Source organism: Schistocerca cancellata, chromosome 2, assembly GCF_023864275.1.
Source record: "Schistocerca cancellata isolate TAMUIC-IGC-003103 chromosome 2, iqSchCanc2.1, whole genome shotgun sequence".
NCBI classification, from domain to species: domain Eukaryota; kingdom Metazoa; phylum Arthropoda; class Insecta; order Orthoptera; family Acrididae; genus Schistocerca; species Schistocerca cancellata.
The window spans coordinates 88,937,352-88,957,236 of NC_064627.1; the positions used below are offsets into that span (position 1 = coordinate 88,937,352).

At 45.1% G+C, this 19,885-nt stretch overlaps 1 protein-coding gene across 1 annotated transcript in view; it reads left to right on the forward strand.

Annotated features, from left to right (window-relative positions):
- The window catches only part of LOC126151090 (Down syndrome cell adhesion molecule-like protein Dscam2), a 264,358-nt gene that overhangs the window by 68,135 nt on the left and 176,338 nt on the right, over nucleotides 1–19,885 (forward strand). The window contains exon 4 of the mRNA XM_049915919.1: nucleotides 4,596–4,742. Within this exon, the coding sequence (XP_049771876.1) occupies nucleotides 4,596–4,742 (147 nt within the window). The remainder of the gene's footprint in view (nucleotides 1–4,595; nucleotides 4,743–19,885) is intronic.

A 19,885-nucleotide genomic window follows, 5' to 3' on the forward strand; every position in this document is an offset into this window, starting at 1 on the left:
GGCTCTGTCTTTTGCCCTTCATCCATAGTTCACAGTATATCATGTGACAAAAGGGTAAGGTGAGTTTCATACAGGTCGTTGCCATACAAGTGGTTGCCTTCTAAAATTGTGCTGATTCATGGACATAAGCTTCTTAGGTTCAAGAAAATTTATTATATTCTAACTGCGAATATGTTCAAGGATTCTACAGCAAATCAAAGTTAGGGATATTGGTCTGTAATTTTGTGGGTCTGTTCTTTTTCCTCTCTTATACGCAGGAGTCATCTGCGTGTTTTTCCAGTCACTTGGGACTTCGCGCTGTAAGTTAGGTAAGGGGTCAGTGCCGTGGAGCACTCTTTATGAAATCAAATTGGGATTCCATCTGGACCTAGTGATTTATTTGCTTTCAAATCCTTCCGTTGTTTCTCCATGCAATGAGTGCTTATTACTACGCCCTCCATACAAGTGTGTGTCTGATGGTCAGATGAGGATATGTTTCCATGATTCTCCTGTGTGAATGATTTCTTGAACATGAAATTCAGAACTTGGGCATTTGTTTTGCTACCTTAAACTGCCACGCCAGACTTGTCAGTGAGGGACTGATTGAAGCCTTAGACCTGCTTAGAGATTTTGCACAGGACCAGAATTGAAAAACAGCATCACTATACCCTTTAGTAAAAGAGATAATGTGACTTAAAAATGCAATGTCTCTTCTGGTATGAGAGAACATTTAATAATACTAAGAATAAGAATGGGCATAATATGGAGTCTTAGAAAACTCTGTAATTAATATTTTTATGTAAAGGAACATATTCTGTATGCTATGTTGAAAAGAATCTGCTTTTCTTCGTTTATTTTCCCCATTTCCTTTCTGAATCCTCTCATTTGTATACCATAAAAGATATTCAAAGAATATTTATGTAAACTACATTTGCTGCATTTGGGTGCAAAGATAAATAAGTTTTATAGTTGTATAACACACAAATACGCTAAAAATATTTCATCATCTTTTGGACATGCGCATGGGATATGATCAATTGCCATTTCAATATTTCAGCTGACAGCCTTTCAACCATTCACAAGGTGAGTCACTTCTAAGGTTTTTAAAAGACCTTACACAATGATGTGAAGTAAATGGGCATGCTTCAGACATATATCGCTGAAAGTTGGTCAGTCAGAGTATTGGAACAAGAATTAATAATATCCCAATTGCATGCCCAAAAAATGATGGAATATTTGATCCACTAGAAACTTAAAGAAACACAATGTAACATACAGTTTTCATGTGAGAAGTGCAGTTCTTTTAAATTTACTGCACAACATTGGAATTTGTACCCTTGTGCTATATTGATAGCAATTTTGTACACTAATCTCACAATAATTTGTTGCCTTTCAAAGCTGAATTGTAAGTTATTTCCAGTGAGTTGAATTCGTGGTATGAATAATTATTTGACTTTTCTTTTCCAGTTAATATTTACATTTCTGTGATGTGATTTAGAAAATTTTTGCAGGGGCATTCAGGGAGCACTGAGCGAATTTACGAGTTCTGTTGAGAAGCTTACAATTTGTCTTAGTGTGTAGTTGCATCAATGGATTTAAATATTGTCTTGCATTCATGCCATATTCTATATGTTTTGATTTGTTTGTTTAACTATGTCATTGTTGCTAAAATTGTTCACTCATCACTCACTATAACATTATTTGTTTACTTAGTGTCTCTCTCTAAGAGGATACTCTTTTTTTGATGAGTTGTTCCTATGCATTTTAATATACTGCACAATTCATTAGTTAAGCCAATTTTACTGGAGTGTGGATCTATGCAATATGTGCTATTTGCAGGTTGTTTCATAGAACATTTTAGAACTCATAAACATTAGAGACTATTATTAAAAGTTTAAGAATATATGAGATTTGAGAACTTCTGTATCCCCACTCCCGAAAAATATGTTGATGTGAAACAGATAGATGTTGACCACTATCCACCATGATCTGATGGCAACCACTTCCAACACTCATTTCAGCACTGCTACATCACCTATAACCACACAAACTTTATAGTGCACAACAGGGCTACCAAGGGTAATAACAGGAATCAGCTTCATCCACAAGCTCATTAATATACACTCCTGGAAATGGAAAAAAGAACACATTGACACCGGTGTGTCAGACCCACCATACTTGCTCCGGACACTGCGAGAGGGCTGTACAAGCAATGATCACACGCACGGCACAGCGGACACACCAGGAACCGCGGTGTTGGCCGTCAAATGGCGCTAGCTGCACAGCATTTGTGCACCGCCACCGTCAGTGTTAGCCAGTTTGCCATGGCATACGGAGCTCCATCGCAGTCTTTAACACTGGTAGCATGCCGCGACAGCGTGGACATGAACCGTATGTGCAGTTGACGGACTTTGAGCGAGGGCGTATTGTGGGCATGCGGGAGGCCGGGTGGACGTACCCCCGAATTGCTCAACACGTGGGGCGTGAGGTCTCCACAGTACATCGATGTTGTCGCCAGTGGTCGGCGGAAGGTGCACGTGCCCGTCGACCTGGGACCGGACCGCAGCGACGCACGGATGCACGCCAAGACCGTAGGATCCTACGCAGTGCCGTAGGGGACCGCACCGCCACTTCCCAGCAAATTAGGGACACTGTTGCTCCTGGGGTATCGGCGAGGACCATTCGCAACCGTCTCCATGAAGCTGGGCTACGGTCCCGCACACTGTTAGGCCGTCTTCCGCTCACGCCCCAACATCGTGCAGCCCGCCTCCAGTGGTGTCGCGACAGGCGTGAATGGAGGGACGAATGGAGACGTGTCGTCTTCAGCGATGAGAGTCGCTTCTGCCTTGGTGCCAATGATGGTCGTATGTGTGTTTGGCGCCATGCAGGTGAGCGCCACAATCAGGACTGTATACGACCGAGGCACACAGGGCCAACACCCGGCATCATGGTGTGGGGAGCGATCTCCTACACTGGCCGTACACCACTGGTGATCGTCGAGGGGACACTGAATAGTGCACAGTACATCCAAACCGTCATCGAACCCATCGTTCTACCATTCCTAGACCAGCAAGGGAACTTGCTGTTCCAACAGGACAATGCACGTTCGCATGTATCCCGTGCCACCCAACGTGCTCTAGAAGGTGTAAGTCAACTACCCTGGCCAGCAAGATCTCCGGATCTGTCCCCCATTGAGCATGTTTGGGACTGGATGAAGCGTCGTCTCACACGGTCTGCACGTCCAGCACGAACGCTGGTCCAACTGAGGCGCCAGGTGGAAATGGCATGGCAAGCCGTTCCACAGGACTACATCCAGCATCTCTACGATCGTCTCCATGGGAGAATAGCAGCCTGCATTGCTGCGAAAGGTGGATATACACTGTACTAGTGCCGACATTGTGCATGCTCTGTTGCCTGTGTCTATGTGCCTGTGGTTCTGTCAGTGTGATCATGTGATGTATCTGACCCCAGGAATGTGTCAATAAAGTTTCCCCTTCCTGGGACAATGAATTCACGGTGTTCTTATTTCAATTTCCAGGAGTGTATATTGCTTTCTGTTGCATGCCATAAAGATAAGGTTTAAACCAGTTGTAACAAATACCATGTACATCATAACAGCATAATTTTATAAGTCAAGAGGTCTTAGATGATTGGACAAGTTCCCTACATAGATTGGATTATTGTGGTGTGCTAATATTTTTTGTAATGAAAAGTAGAACATTCTATAAACAGGTACAAAACGTATGATTCAATGGAGCTATGCTGAAATCTATGATGTTGTGTCCTGCCTATTCATCAAATATGTGGTGCCTAGGAAACCTACTGTCTCATATTACTAGACAACAATTCAAGCAAATCGTATTAATGAACTTTTATTACAGCAAGATAAATGACAATATGTACCTTTGAGAATTTACAATGGTGTGTCACAAGCAATGAGCGACCGACAAAAACAAGAAAATCTCTTCAGTACACAATGCCTAATACGAATTAAACAATACAGGTCCTAACTTGCTGCTGTACAGCTCGTAGAACGACTAGTCTTCAACTGGGCTACAACCAGGCAGCGTGATGCTTATGTTCTCTTCACTTAGAGGCCACTTCTGTCTCAGTGTAATCCTAGAGAGGGGTTGGTCAGCGTATTATTGGCTGACGTCTTCTTCACTGCCCTCTCTGCTCTACTGTTCCTGACTGCCATTCTGGCGCTTGACTTTTACGCCAGAACATATCATGTATGTGATTTCTCCGTATAGAAACGCAAAGAGAAGAATTAGTGAACTTGAGCATTGAAACAGCAAAGTAAAGATTGTAAATGATTCTGATCACTTTCTGTATTTTTGCACACATGATAATGAAATCAGTTGTTTCATTTTGTTGTTAAAGATGAGTACTGTTGCTGGACATTAGGATCAATGGTTGGTTAATCCATGTTTCTGAAGTTAAGGCATGATTGGTTGTTTAAAGTGATGTCAGAATTTCATTGTATAAACAGGCATTTCTGTTCTTGGATGGTGTAAATTGCTTTTCCAGTTCCTGATGCAGCACCTCTTGATGTACAATGTACAGCACTTGCTTCAAAAAGTATCTTGGTTATGTGGTGTAAATTGCTTTTCCAGTTCCTGATGCAGCACCTCTTGATGTACAATGTACAGCACTTACTTCAAAAAGTATCTTGGTTATGTGGTCGTCTCCACCAGCCACAGAAATAAATGGAATTTTGAAAGGCTATAAGGTCATTTACCGTTCATTAGCAGACTGGAATGGTAAGTAACAATAAACATATATATGCTTGACATTGTGTCAATCTGGGGGTCATATGAGAATCATATTATTTTTGAAGAATCAAGTTTAGCAAGATCTCTAGCAATTCTTTTTATTACCATAATCATTCCGACAGATCTACACTGTCATCATCAGATCTTGCTTATTTGACACAACAGCAGTATCTGACTTTCATTACTGTAACAAGCATGTGTAACTTATGATGTTATGTCTAATGATGACAGCATAGATCTACGGAAACCACTGATAGTAATGATAAGAATTGAAGAGATCTTGGCAGACTTGATTCTTCAAGAATAATAAACAGTTAAAACTCATTACTGAGACTAAATTATTTGTGATTATTATTTGAATGTCATGACAATGAGCAGTAGCATTATACAGAAGAAATGTACAATGTACAATCATGTAAAATGTAACTTATAAATAAGCAATGAAAAGTGAGATGCTGAAGATCAAGAGAGTTCTGAGTCTGAACTATACATGATAGTTGAACAAATTTACATTTGAATATAAAGTAGCTATATCTTTGTAGCCTCTGAGGACATCTCCTGCAGTAGGGGATGAAACATTAGGCACAGAAACATGCCTTATGATGCAGTCTAATGCTCATAAATCCAATGTTGTCAATGATCTATATAGTTCACATGTGTCTGCTTCTCTTGGTAAACAGGAAAATTTTTCTATCTTTATCTCATTATAGTCTCATTTTCATGGTAATTTTTGTGTTGATATCATAAGCAAATCAATCTTTGAATTCCTCAACTACATGCTTCCGACGTAGATTAGGATCTCTCTGAATAACATATAGCTGTTGAATTTTTCTTTTGGTTTTGCACAAAAGGTAATGTATACAGCTCATGTTGTTCTGAGCAATCCATAGTATTTTTTACAACTGTGATTCAACATTTTCTGTCTGCAAAAATTACTGTTCAGTTTGCTGTACGCTTTTGTGAATGGTACAAGTATCAGTCTGGAAGTAGTGTTAAATATATGTAGTAGCCACCAGAAAGATCGCGGGAGGCGCACATTGGCACGGCGCGTCATGGACGGTAGTTGCCGCAAGTAGAGTCCCGTCCACCAGAGGGCACGCGAGAATTCAGACGCGCCCTCTGCCGGCGTAACAACAAGAACAACAACAACAACTCCGGCAGGACAGGCGGAGCGCAGTCAGTCAACATCGGGCATGCCTAGGACACAGTCCCGGTCTACGCTAAGTGAAGTGCGACGTAACGTGAACAGTGTTACTACACAATTGGCGACGAGTAGGGTCGTTCTTTCGCGTGTGGCGTCGTTGTTCCGGTTTCGCAATTTCTCCACGGCATGGAGGATTTGGTGCGGGTTTTGGTTGCGCAGCAGACGGAGCTCATGGCCGCCATGAAACAAGTGCTTCCGGCGTTGCTCTCCACGCCGTCTGCTCCGGCGCGTTCCCTCCTCCCTTTCCCCCGTATGACGAGACGGCGGAGGATTGGGACGCATATGAACATCGCCTTCGGCAGCATTTCCAGGCGTTTCATGTTGCCGATGCGGAGGTATGTCGTGCTCTTTTCTTGTCTTGGATATCTCCCTCGCTGTATCAAGTTTTGCGGCAGCTAGCGCCGTTGCAGGAACCCTCGTCCTTGTCTTGTGACGCATTGTGTTCATTGCTGTCTTCATATTATCGCCGCCGCACACATGTTGTGGCGGCTAGGGTCGAGTTCTATCAATGCAAGAAACAGCCCCATCAGTCTTACCGGGCATGGGCCGCAACCCTGCACGGTCTTAGTCGCAAGTGTCATTTTGTCACAGAGCAGTCGCGGGAGTCGTATGCCCATGTTATGGTACGCGACGTCATTGTTCGTTCGGCCCCTGATAGGGAGGTCCGGCAACGGGCCCTGCAGTTAGAAGACCCTTCCCTCGAAGAAGTCCTGTCCATTGCTCAATCGTATGAAGTCTCTCACACAGCAGGTCAACAGCTGGAAGCGTGGTGCGACGTCGCGGAGGTTCAGGGCGGCGCGGCCGCGTCCACTGTGTCCGGGGTGGACGACGTGCGAGCGGTACAATCCGGCCGTTACGGCCGCTCCCGTGCGGCGCGTAAACAGAATTCCGGCCGCCGGCCCCTGTTGCCGTCCTGTGCGTCGTGCTATATACATCAGGATCGGTCAAAGTGCCCCCAGCGTTGGGCCGTTTGTCGCAAATGTCATAAAAACGGTCACATTGCTAAAGTTTGCCGCTCAGCCTCAAAGGAATGGAAGGAAGCAAGTACAGAGGACATGGACGTTGACATTCAGGAAGTTTCATCGGGCCAGGCTCCCGACGCTTCGGCACGCAAACTCTTTATCGAGGTGTCAGTTCGGTCGCGCTGGTTACAACTGCAAGTAGATACGGGCGCGGCAGTTTCGTTGTTGAATGCACAAACGTATTCCGACCTTGGATCGCCCCCGTTGGCGCCAGTTTACCGGCGTCTACGCGGTTATGGTAAACAGTTCATTCCCCTACTGGGTCAATTCACTACCGACGTGACTTACAAATCAGTCACTCGGCCTATTACTTTTATTGTTGTCAGTGATGCGAGCTCCGCTAACCTTTTTGGCCTGGATGCCTTTCAAGCTTTCGGTTTTTCTATCGCTGACACCATACAGTTGGTCTCCGAAGACGTTCCCTATCACTCATTAGAATCTTTGATCTCCGACTTTCCAGATATTTTTGAGGAGGGCCTGGGGCGTGTTTCAGATTTTGAAGCTCACTTAACGTTGAAGGCGTCGGCTCGCCCGCGTTTTCTACGCGCGAGGCAGATCCCCTTGGCTCTCCGCCCTCAGGTAAAGGAAGAGCTAGACCGGCTGACAGCCCTAGGGGTCGTTCTTCCCATTTCTTCCAGTGAGTGGGCTTCTCCCGTCGTTATTGTCAAGAAGCCCTCAGGAAAATTACGTCTTTGTGGCGATTTTAAGGCCACCATTAATTCCCAATTGGTGGTGGACACCTATCCTTTGCCTCGTGCTGATGAATTGTTCTCCGCCGTGGCGGGAGGCCACTATTTTTCGAAAATCGATCTGTCAGAGGCTTATCATCAGATACCACTTGATGAGGACTCCAAACGGCTGGCAGTCGTCAACACCCCGTTTGGCCTTTACCAATACCAGCGGTTGGCTTTTGGAATATCCAGTGTCCCGGCGATATTCCAGCGTTATCTTGAGCATGTCACGTCGACAATCCCTCATTGTATTAATTACCTGGATGACATAATTGTCACGGGCCGCAGCACGACGGACCACTTGCACAACCTTCGCACCCTCTTTCTCAAATTCACGTCTGTGGGCTTGCGTTGCAACCTGCATAAGTCAACCTTCTTCCAACCGTCCATTGAGTATGTGGGCTACACCATCTCTCGGCATGGCATCCAGCCACTAGGAATTTTGGTCCAAGGTATCGTCAACCTTCCTCGGCCCACATCGCTGAAGGAGTTACAAGCTTTTTTAGGCAAGATAGCCTATTACCACCGGTTCATTCCCAGGGCTTCCACTATAGCCCACCCCCTGTACTGCCTTCTGCACAAGGGTGTTCCTTTTGATTGGTCGCCTGCATGCGAGCGAGCGTTCACCTCGTTGAAGGGCCTCCTCACGTCAGCCCCTTGTTTGGCTACTTTTGATCCCCATAAGCCGTTGGTCCTGGCTATGGATGCTTCGCAGTATGGGGTGGGGGCGGTCCTGACCCATCGCAACGCAGATGGTTCCGAGCAACCACTGGCGTTTGCGTCGAAAACGCTTAGTCCCGCGCAGGCCCATTACTCCCAGGTGGAAAAAGAGGCTTTGGCCATTGTCTACGCTGTTACCAAGTTTCACCCTTTCTTGTATGGCACTTCAGTTAATCACTGACCATAAGCCGTTAATATCGTTATTTGGCCCCGCCTCTCAGATTCCGGATAGGGCGGCCCACAGACTACAGCGCTGGGCCTTGTTCCTCTCTAAGTACCATTATGACATTCATTTTCGCCCTACAGGCCAGCATGCCAACGCCGACGCTCTTTCCCGTCTTCCGGTGGGCCCGGACCCTACATTTGATCGAGAGGAGATTATGTGTTTTCATTTGGATGTGGCGTCCTGCCAGGCGGTTGATGGCTTCCCGATCACTAGTTCTCGAGTCGCCAGGGAAACGGCGGCTGACCCGGTTCTCCGGCAAGTAGTTCGCCTCATTCAGCAGGGGTGGTCGTCCCGCCCTCCGGGCCGGGCCTCGGACCCTCTTCGTAATTATTTTCTTCTACAAGACCGTCTCTCGGTCTTAGAAGGAGTTCTCCTTCTGGCTACCGATGATACAGCTCCTCGCGTGGTTGTTCCTGCAAGTTTACGACGGGAGGTCCTCAAGTTATTACATGCGGGGCACTGGGGTGTTTCCCGTACTAAAACCTTGGCTCGCAGACTTGTGTACTGGCCCGGTATTGACAGAGAAATTGAGCACTTGGTGGCCGCCTGTTCCCAGTGTGCGAGCCAACAAGCATCTCCCAGGGCAGCGTTCTCTTCATGGCCGCCGGCAACCCAGGCGTGGGAACGTGTTCACATCGATTTTGCGGGGCCGTTTCTCAATGGCTTTTGGCTCATTGTCATTGATGCGTATTCCCGATTCCCATATGTGGTTCGCTGCTCCTCAACCACTTCAGAAGTTGCAATCCAGGCACTAGCAAAAATCTTTTCTGTGGAAGGTCTGCCAATCACCCTGGTCTCGGACAATGGACCGCAGTTTCTTTCGCAGACCTTCCAGGATTTTTGTAGGCGCTTCGGTATTCGGCACGTTTGCTCTCCCCCCTTCCATCCACAATCGAATGGGGAAGCTGAGCGCATGGTGCGCACCTTTAAGACACAGATGAAAAAGTATGTGCACGAATTTCCTGCAGAGGAAGCATTGACGTTTTTCTTGACGGCATACCGGACCACACCAATGGGAGACCGCAGCCCCGCAGAGCTCCTCCATGGGCGTCAACCTAGGACTCTGCTGCACCTCCTCCAGCCTGGTCCTCGCCAGTCTTCCCAAAACGGAGTACCTGGCTTTCCACTGGGTATGTCAGTCTGGGCCCGTGGGTTTGGTCGCAATCCACGTTGGATACCAGCGGTGGTCCTGCACCGCCATGGCCGCCGGCTCTATACCTTGCAGGTGGGGGACCGGGTGGTACGTCGTCACCAAAATCAGCTACGTCCATGTTCGGGCACCCACCCTCCGACCTCTCGGACACCGGCTTCCCCATTGCCGGCACCTGTATTGGTTTCACAGGGGACGTTACCTCCTCTCCCCGCTGTGACTCTGCCGCACTGTGATGGTTCTCAGCCTTGGCAGCCTCCAGTGGCTCCAGCACCGGCATCGCCGTCATTCGAGCTGCCCCAGCGAGAGCCGGCCCCCCTAACCGGCCCGGTTTCGCAGGGGGCTAGTTCCCCTGTGGTCGTCCCTTCCCCTTCGTCCCCACCACTGGGTCTTGCCCCTCCTGAGGTGGAACAGGATCCAGAGTTCGACAGCTTGTCGCCCGTTCTGTCCCGGCCTCCGGTTGTGGGACGACGGGGGCCTCTTCGTGTGGGTCACTTCCAGCCGTATTCGAAGGTTCCGGCTCGAGGGTTGGCAGATTCCCTCGACTCCGGCCATCCCATGGATGTGGAAGTCATCGCTCCTGCCCGACGCTCCACCTTCTGACGCAGTGGATCACAGTGGCTTCACCCCCCGAAGGAGGAGGAGTGTAGTAGCCACCAGAAAGATCGCGGGAGGCGCACATTGGCACGGTGTGTCATGGACAGTAGTTGCCGCAAGTAGAGTCCCGTCCACCAGAGGGCACGCGAGAATTCGGACGCGCCCTCTGCCGGCGTAACAACAAGAACAACAACAACAACTCCGGCAGGACGGGCGGAGCGCAGTCAGTCAACATCGGGCATGCCTAGGACACAGTCCCGGTCTACGCTAAGTGAAGTGCGACGTAACGTGAACAGTGTTACTACAATATACATGCCTGCTTTCTTTTTGACCTGCCAGGATACACTGTGTGTACTAAAGGATGAAAGTATTCTCACTCTCTGCCTGTTGTTTCTATCCAATTGGAGTCAATTTCTTGTTGTAGGAAGGTAGGCGTGCTAAATAAGGCCATAGTCCCTAATAACACCCCCCCCCCCCCACCCCTCTTAGTTTAGAAATTTCCAATCAAATCCATTGTACGGCAGGGCAGCACCTCATCATCATTACTTGGTTAATTTGTTGCTGAGTGTCGTGACCTCACTTCCCCATTCATTTCATTAACAACTGAATCTTTGACTAGACATCTCCATCCACAGTGATCTTCAGCTCTTCTAAATATTTGAAGTGGTAGGCTGGTAATCTTCTTTGCTTGATCCAACTATTTGCTTGCTGCTCTTCCCCATGGTCTTCTGCCTTTGATTTTGCCTTGGAAGATGACTTTTTCCAAATTATCCATTTTCTAAATTATCCCCTTTCCTTCTCAAAATGTGCCCAAGGAACTGAAAGTATCTTTGGCTGACACGGGAAGATAAACTTCTTGTGATGCTAAGTGTAGTAACCAAGTAATACATTAAACTGATCCATGTAACACAAATATGACTTTATCCATAAACCTCTGAAAAATAATGAAAACAAACCTCTCATGACTCCACAGTTAACAAGACAAAAGAATCATACCAAAGGTGCAACATAAGCGATACTCAGAACAACTGATGTGAGTAGTACAACTACAACAACATAGTGAGAGTAAATCAGCAGTGCTCTGCGCATATATAGGCGCAAGACACCAGTAGAGAATATGCTGTGTGCATAATTCCTACAGGCAACATCTGTTGGCTGGCCTGCACTCATACAGTTGGCAGCTGATTTAAGTACACATGTGTGGCAATACTGTATTTAATGCACTCACACTCACATGCACTAGTAGTAGGATACAGCATACCTCTCCCTCATGGGAAGCAAGTGCCCAGGCAACAGAGGAGATGCTGGCAACACATCCATTGGATCCTGAGTGGTGGTAGCTGGTGCCAATGTTGGGGACGGGACTGTATGCTGTGTGTATACCAGAGCATAGGGCCAGAGTGTGCTGGGATGCCGACATGGCCAATTGCGGTGGGCCTGCGCGGAACCCAACGACAACACTGGGGAAGAGGGTGTCATTGCTATCTCTGTGGCATCATTATCAGGCATGTCCTAGAGTGGAGGAGATGTGATTGAACCCATCAGTTATGATGGCTTATGAGGTGGTGGCAAGGAGGCTGTTGAAGGCAGCTTAACCAGAACAGCAAGTTGCAGCAATGGAACTGAGGCTGAAATGGATCAGTGCCAGGAATCTGGAATGCCAGTGTATCACATGCGGAGGAGGTAGCCAATGGGATGGGGGTACCTCTGCAGCAATCAATGGAGGATTTGAGACAGAGGCTGGCAAGGCAGACTGTGGCATTTGGAGCCACACCTGCAAAGTGATAGCTTCCAACAGCAAGCAGGGGTGCAGCTGATGAAAGTGGCACACAACCAGCCCATCAGTCATACAGACATCACAAAGAACAGCATGCCTGGTGGTAGACAACAGTGGCCGGATCCACTTGGGCTGGCAACCATGGCAGATGCTGGCCGGACCCAACTGCCGCAGGTGCAGCACAGGCCGAAGAAGATGGTAGTGTGTGTTTGACTGCCAGCTATGAAGCATTTCAGCTGGGCTCTGCTCCCCCATAGGTGTGAAGCAATAGATTCTCAGAAAACAGAGAAGGCCATCATCTGTCAAAGACTACACAAGAAACTTTTCCATTTGGGACTTGGATGTACGCACTACTCATTCCGCCTCACGATTTGGTTGAGGGTAGAATGGATGAGTCATAACATGATGAATGCTGTGATGGGAAAAACCCATTGGAAGGTGAGAGAAACAAACTGGGACCCATTATCCTAAACTAAGATACATGGCAGCACCTCAATAGAAAAACCCCTCAAAATGCATATGAATTGTGACCTCAGCTGATGATGATGCACACCAGAGAATGTAAGGAAACCAAAAATGTATTCACAACCCAGAGCCAATAGGAATTCAAGAAGGGAACCCACAGAGTCTACATAAATACATTCCCATAGCTGGCATTGTGCAGGCCAGGGGGCAGAGATGAACTTGGGCTGCCTGTTGTCGGGCACACTGCTCATGAGCCATGACAAAATGAACTCTTTTTGTCATCAAGCCCTGGCGAAAAAAATATATCTCGTAGATAGCGGTTTTGTGCACAAAGCTCAATTGTGCCCCTGATGAAGAAGGCGTAGAACCTCGCTCCATAACATGGCAGGAATAACCTCTCTGGGAGTGAGGTCTTCTGTGAGCAACAGCAAGTCACTGTCAAAAACAGAAAGGTGATACCATAAGGAAATAGAGTTATCAGTCCTGTTGAACAAACTGAACCACCTAGTGGAGAAATGGGTCAGGAGTAGTGGCAACTGCTATGTGCGAGCTTGTAATTGGGCAACCCTTGACTGCGGTCTGCGTTTCATTATCAAGATGGAAACAAAGCAATTTTTCATGATCAAAGTCAGGATCAGGACCCACAGGAAGGTGGGGCAAGTTACTTTTATTGGTTTGTAATAGATATCGGTCAAAAATGGATTTTGTAATTGTAGTGAGACAAGAACAGCGTCCAGCATTGTAGGTGGCATGTTACCTTGTCAGGCAAGGAAATGTGAAAGGTAAACAAGGGTTTATGTCAGTAATAAGTTAAAACTTGAAGGAAGTTCAGAGCACTAGGCATATCAGCACACTAGGACCTCTTTGAGGCCATACTATGAGGTGTCAGTCACCAAAACTGTGCTGGTCCAGAGAGAACATAGATAAACAAGGGACTGGGAGTAGTTTGGATTTCAACATTTGAAAAACACATTCACAGTCTGGACTCCAGCAAAAAGGTACATTCCTGCATAACAAGGCATGCAACAGGTAGGCCAGTGTGGCTGCCCCTAGCAGGAATTTCAGGTAGTAGGTTATCTTCCCTAGGAAGGCGTGAAAATTCTTCATGGATGAGGGACGAGGCATAGACATAACAGCAGAGATGTGGTCTTGCAGAGGGTGACTCCCACCCCACAAGACGTCGAACCCCAAATAAATGAGAAGGTTCAAAAAAATTGTGATTTTGGGAGGTTACACCATAAGGATGTGGACTGTAAGACAGAAAATAAAGTGCATAAATTTTTCAAGTGATTGGCCATGGAGGAGCCTGTGACAACAGTATCATGCAGATAATTAATGCAACCCAGAACAGGCATAGACAGTTGCTCTAAAATAGGCAGCGTGTTAGCCACACCAAAAGGAAGACATAATTATTCACAGAGATCAAAAGGAGCATCAAAACCGGAACTTGCTGAGACTCTTTGTCACCAGGAAGCTGTAGATATGCTTCAGACAAATCGATTTTAGAAAAACACTTGCCACCCAATATTTTTGCCAACAGGTCCTCCAGGTGTGGGAGAGGATATGTATGTACAATCAACTGCATGTTGACAGTAGTACTGAAGTTACCACAGAGGTGAAGTTTCCCCAATCACTTCCAAACAATTACTAGCAGAGATGACCATTCAGTAGCCATAATAGGTTGTTCCACCCCTAGGGACAGAAATCTGTTCAATTCCACTTTCACCTGATGCCTTAGGTCAACAGGAATAGGATGCACATGGCAAAAACAAGGCTGAGCTATGGATTCCAAAGAAATATGAGCAGGAAAACCCGTAGCACATCCTACACTTCCTGAAAACAATTCTGAATATCCCTCACTCTGTGTTTCCAATTCAGAATACAGTACCTGATTGGACACAAGATGAACTCCATCATTGATGGAAAATCCAAATGTGTGAAATGTGCCCATCCTGAACAAGTTCTCAACAACAGCATCAGCAACCCTCAAAAATTTAATGGAACAAACCATTGACTCGTAAGAGGCAGTTGCCGTAAATTCTTCCAACGGTGCAGTGTCCTGTTTGTTTTAACTGACCATCTTCCGCATGACCAGTATCAGTGGTGACGAGCCTAAACTCACATAGATTTGAGAATTCAATAATGTCAATGCAGCACTTGTGTTGACCCGTAGCTTTGGCGAAAAACACGTAAATTGATAAACAACTTTGAGAGGTCACCAGCATTGGAGTCACACAGTTTATGTCCATGTCCATATCCTGGTCAGTCTTTGGTGAAAAGCACACTGGAGACAATGTAGCATTCCTTCTGGCAAGCATTACAAGTACCCCGGCACTTAATACATGATAAACATTCATTCTGAACAAAACGAAAAAGACAAGAGGGAAACGGAAAACGCTAATGCTAATGCTGGTTATGTGGCAGTCATGGGTGCTTGGGCCAGCCTCAGTCTGCTCAGCAGTGGGCTCACATATTTACCGCCACCACTGCCACTTCTTCTTGCAAGCTATCTGTTGTCCTAGTGGTCACATCTTGTGACACTACTGCCACATTGCTCCATGATTCAATTTGGTCATCTGCTGCCTGAGAGACTTCGAAAGATTGCCAACAGGGGGTTTGCACAAAGTAAAGCCTTCTGGAGCATTTCCTTGTCCAGAACCAAACAGATAATTTGCATTGTGCACAGTAGAGTCTGCACAAGTGTCATTATGGACATCAGTAACAAATGGACACTTGCAACTAAGGCTGTTAAATTCAGCTGCCCAGGTTTCTTGTAGCATTGTCGGAATCCAACTCACGCCACTACAACATATGTTCATTTGTGATGGTAGTTGGACAGTAAACTGCACATGTGGCAAAACTAAGAGCTGCTGGCTCTTGTAAAAGGGCGAGCAGACACAGTACTTTATACACCTTTGGTGAAATCCGTGACCGAAATAAGGCTTTTTACAAATTTGAGTCCGTCATGCCAAAATGCAAAAAATTTTTGTCTGAGTCTTTTTTCGTAAGCTTCCTTGGCTGAATATTGTATGTGGGAGAAGAGGTTGCATAGACTGGTGGAACAGTACCTCATCTGTTAATGGAAGCTGACAAAGTGGTCACTGCCGAAGTAAGCTGCTCAGTCAGGGCCAGTAGCATGGTGTCCATTCTGACTAAATCTGATGACACTGCATTTAAAGACTGCACATGTGGAAACTGTCCCAAATTAGTCAACAGTCATGTAGTAACCACATAGTACATGAAACCGATCCAAGTAACACAAATATGGCTTTATTCATAAACCTCTGAACAATATCAGGAATAAGCCTCTTGTGACTGTGTAACAAGACAAAAGAAGCGCACAGAATGTGCAACATAAACAATACACAGTGCACCTGATGTGAGTGGTTAAAACTAGAAGAACATAGAGTGAGTCAGTGCTGCTCCATGCATTTATAGGCATGGAAATGGAAAAGAGCATATGGCATTGTTGGCCGAGAGGCCCCATTTGGAGAAGTTTGGTCGCCGAGTGCAACTCTTATTGCAGTCGATGCCACATTGGGTGACTTGCATGTCAATGATGAGGATAAAATGATGATGAGGACAACAGAGCACCCAGTCCAAGAGCGGAGAAAGTCTCCAACCCGGCCGGGAATCTAACCCAGGTCCACTTGCACGGGAGGCAAGCACATAACCAGCCAGCTAAGCAGGTGGACATTTATAGGCATGATTCAGCATTAGCTGCTGACCCGCATTGATAAAGTGGTGGTTGATTTGAGCACACACATGCTGCGACACTACACTCATACCACACCTCTCAGGCATCAATTTGGCTCCAGTCAATTGCTTTCTTGGTCCACATCTCACAGCCATACAACAACACAGGCAACACCGATGTTTCTTTGTATATATTCTGTCAGATCTTCGTTTAACCATTGCAGCTTGGCAAGGATGATTCTTGATTTTACACTATTTCTTTATCACATTTTCCTGGATCATTGATGAGAGATCCTGAATATACACAGCCATGTACTACCTACAGATCCCTTAAACACCTTGTTTGTTGAATTCAATCTATGCCATGATGATTAATATCCATTAGTTAGTTTTCACCGTGGAGACCAGATCACTAAGTTCTCCCTCACTTTATGCAATGAGTGTAGAATGTCTGCATCTACATTTACATTCATATCCTACAAGGTGCCGAACCATTTGTAGTGGAGGGTACCTTGTATCACTTCTTGCCATTTCCTTTCCCTTTCCACTTGCAAATAGTTCGAGAGAGAAAGGACTGTTTATCTGCCTCTGTACAGGCCTAATATCTCTTCTGTTATCTTCATGGTTCTTCTGTGAAATGTACATTAGCAGCAGTAGAATCAGTTGGCCGTCAGCTTCAAATGTCGGTACTCTAAATTTTCTCAGTAGTGTTCCTTGAAAAGGATGTCACCTATTCTTTAGGGAGTCCCATCTCCATAATACTTGCATGTTGGTTGAACTTACCATCAACAAATGGCAGACCCCCACCCCTCCTAATTGCTTTGATGTCTTTCCTTACTTCAACCTGGTGCGTATCCCAAAAACTGGAGCAGTACTCAAGGATGAGCTATGCTAGTATCATTTACGTGTTCTCCTTTACAGATGAACCATACTTTACTAAAATTTCCCTATAAACTGAAGTCAACCATTCACCTTCCCTACTACAATTCTTATATGCTCGTTCCATTTCATACTGGTTTGTAACATTACGCCTAGATATTTAATCAGTGTGACTCTGTCAAACGGCACACTACTAATGCTTTATTTGAACATTGTGGGTTTGTTTTCCCTACTGATCTGCATTAAATTAGGCTACATTTTTCTATGTAGCTGTCTTTCATCGCACCAACTAGAATTTTGTCTCACTCATCTTGTATCCTCCTACTGTCGCTCAACGATGACACTTTTCTGTACACCACAGCATCATCGACCACAGACTGCTGCTCACCCTATCCACCAAATCATTTATGTACACAAAAAATAACAACAGTGCCATACACTTCTCCTGGGTCCACTACTGACAGTACCCATGTCTTAGATCTACAAAGTGTAGATTGCTGATTTCCAGGCGACAGTTGAAATTTCACTATGCCAGCCATCCATGCTCCCATGATGATGTATTCTGTTTGCATGTGATAGAGGTGTGGTATCTGTGGTGACACAATCAGAGCCCTTTTTATAATCTAGGAAATAAATGAAGGCAGGAACAAAATATCACAACATTTTTCAACTATCTGCCTCAAATTTGAGATTGCCACCCAAGTACCATTATCTGTCACAAAACATGTTTGTTCTGCAGAAATTTGGGATTGCAGAAATTTCTTTACACATTGATTCATTATGTGCAGGAAGACTTTGCTAGCATACAATATCAGTGCTATAGTCCTATAATTGGGGCAGCCCCTGATCCTTTTTTGTGAAGAGGATGCCTTTAGGCCACTCTACAGTTTTCCATACCATATTAAAAATTAAATGTAAGACACCTCTGTCAGCATTTCTTTGGAAATACAGTCTGTATCTGAGGATTTATTGGTTTTCAGATTCTTGGTAGCATAGTGTCCCAGTGACAAGGGAAAAGAAGAGATGCAATGTTTTATGTTATTCAGTGGAGGTTTTTGCTAAGCTACTAAGATAAGTTTTTCCTAACCTCTGGAGTAATTATTTTTTGTGGCTCTTTAGTGAAATAGTGATTCTTTGAAACATTTTCATAGTAAATATGAAACTTCCCAGTTATTTTAAGATGGGCTTGTTAAGAATGGCAGAAACATGCACAAGAAAGATGAAACATTGTGTAGACTAACAAGGCCACCTTTTGCATTATTAGGAGAAAACAGCCCTTTCAGCAGAATAACAAAAGTAGCATTCAGGAACCTTTTCTCAAAAGTGTGGTCAAGAGATCTGTCAGCAAATCAATGTGAATACTAAGTGCCAGAGCACAGTGATTAACCTCTTTCACACTAATATCATCCCTCGTGAATTTCTTGCTCCGAATGAAACCACTGCACGTACACTAACACCAACTGTAGGCATGGAAGACTTCATGACAAGAGTTATGGAGGATGGTGACTTCCCAGATAATGAAAACACCTTCAATCTGTCTTTATGGCTCTGAGATGCACGCTATGCCTGCAGTGTAATCTGATGAAGCAAATCTTGCTGACAGAATGACAGTCAATGAACCAACTTCACAAGATAAATATGAAACCTCTCCTGAACCAAACTCCTCTGTCCCCCTTTCATTATATGGCAGGAGGTACCTCACCAACCTTTAAAAAACCCTAAAGTGAAGAAGAGTCACATTCAGAGGAGAAAAAATTTGAATTATGTGGGAAACAAACTAACCCAAAGTATGTTCCAAAGAAAACCTTGAACATCAGCATGAAGGAAATGGAAGACAATGTGGAAAACCTCTGGAGCAGGTCTCAGCACTTCAAAACATGATTCATCTACATCCTGGTATTTTACTGTTTCCACTGAGAACCTGGTACATGATATGATTCACTGTTCTCTCTGAGGCTGTGTGTTCACGAGTTGTGTGCCATGATTATCAAAAGAGATACTACTGAGAACTACTCGTATTTGTGCACCTGCTGCGAAATAGTACTGTTCAAATCTCAGTCTGAAAATAAGAATTTTTCTTATTGCTTTTCTTTTAATGTGTAATACATTTTTTCGACTGTTTGTTCAGTATTTCATCATCTCCAACCCACCTTTGCTAGAAATGGCATTATTGGGTACATGGGGTGGCATTATTGGGTACATGGGGTGGCATTATTGAGTGCCTCGTGTACCCTGAAAAAGCTATTTACTCTGTTTGTGAAATTTCAGTTTAGAACATACTTGAACTGTTTTGAATGAGCAGATGTGTTTGTTCTTAGTAGCTCAAGAGCTATTCTAAAGCCACACGGTGTTTCACGTTAATTGTCTTAGGTGTTTGGCGACGAAAAATTGTTAAATCTTAAGGTACCCTTATTTGTTGCACCTATGTTATTATTGAACATACCTGCTATCAGCTGACAAAACAACTTGAGTTCCTCTTTTTATTTTATTCTAAACTCAAATTTTTACTGCTGCATAGCATTATATTTTCATTGAATGAAGTTTCTTCACTGTTCCTGCACAAGCAATTCAGTACTGTACAAGACATGAACACAGCACTAGAAATATTGTGTAATGGTACATCAATCAATAAAACAGAATAATCTAAATTTTTTGTGTTTATTT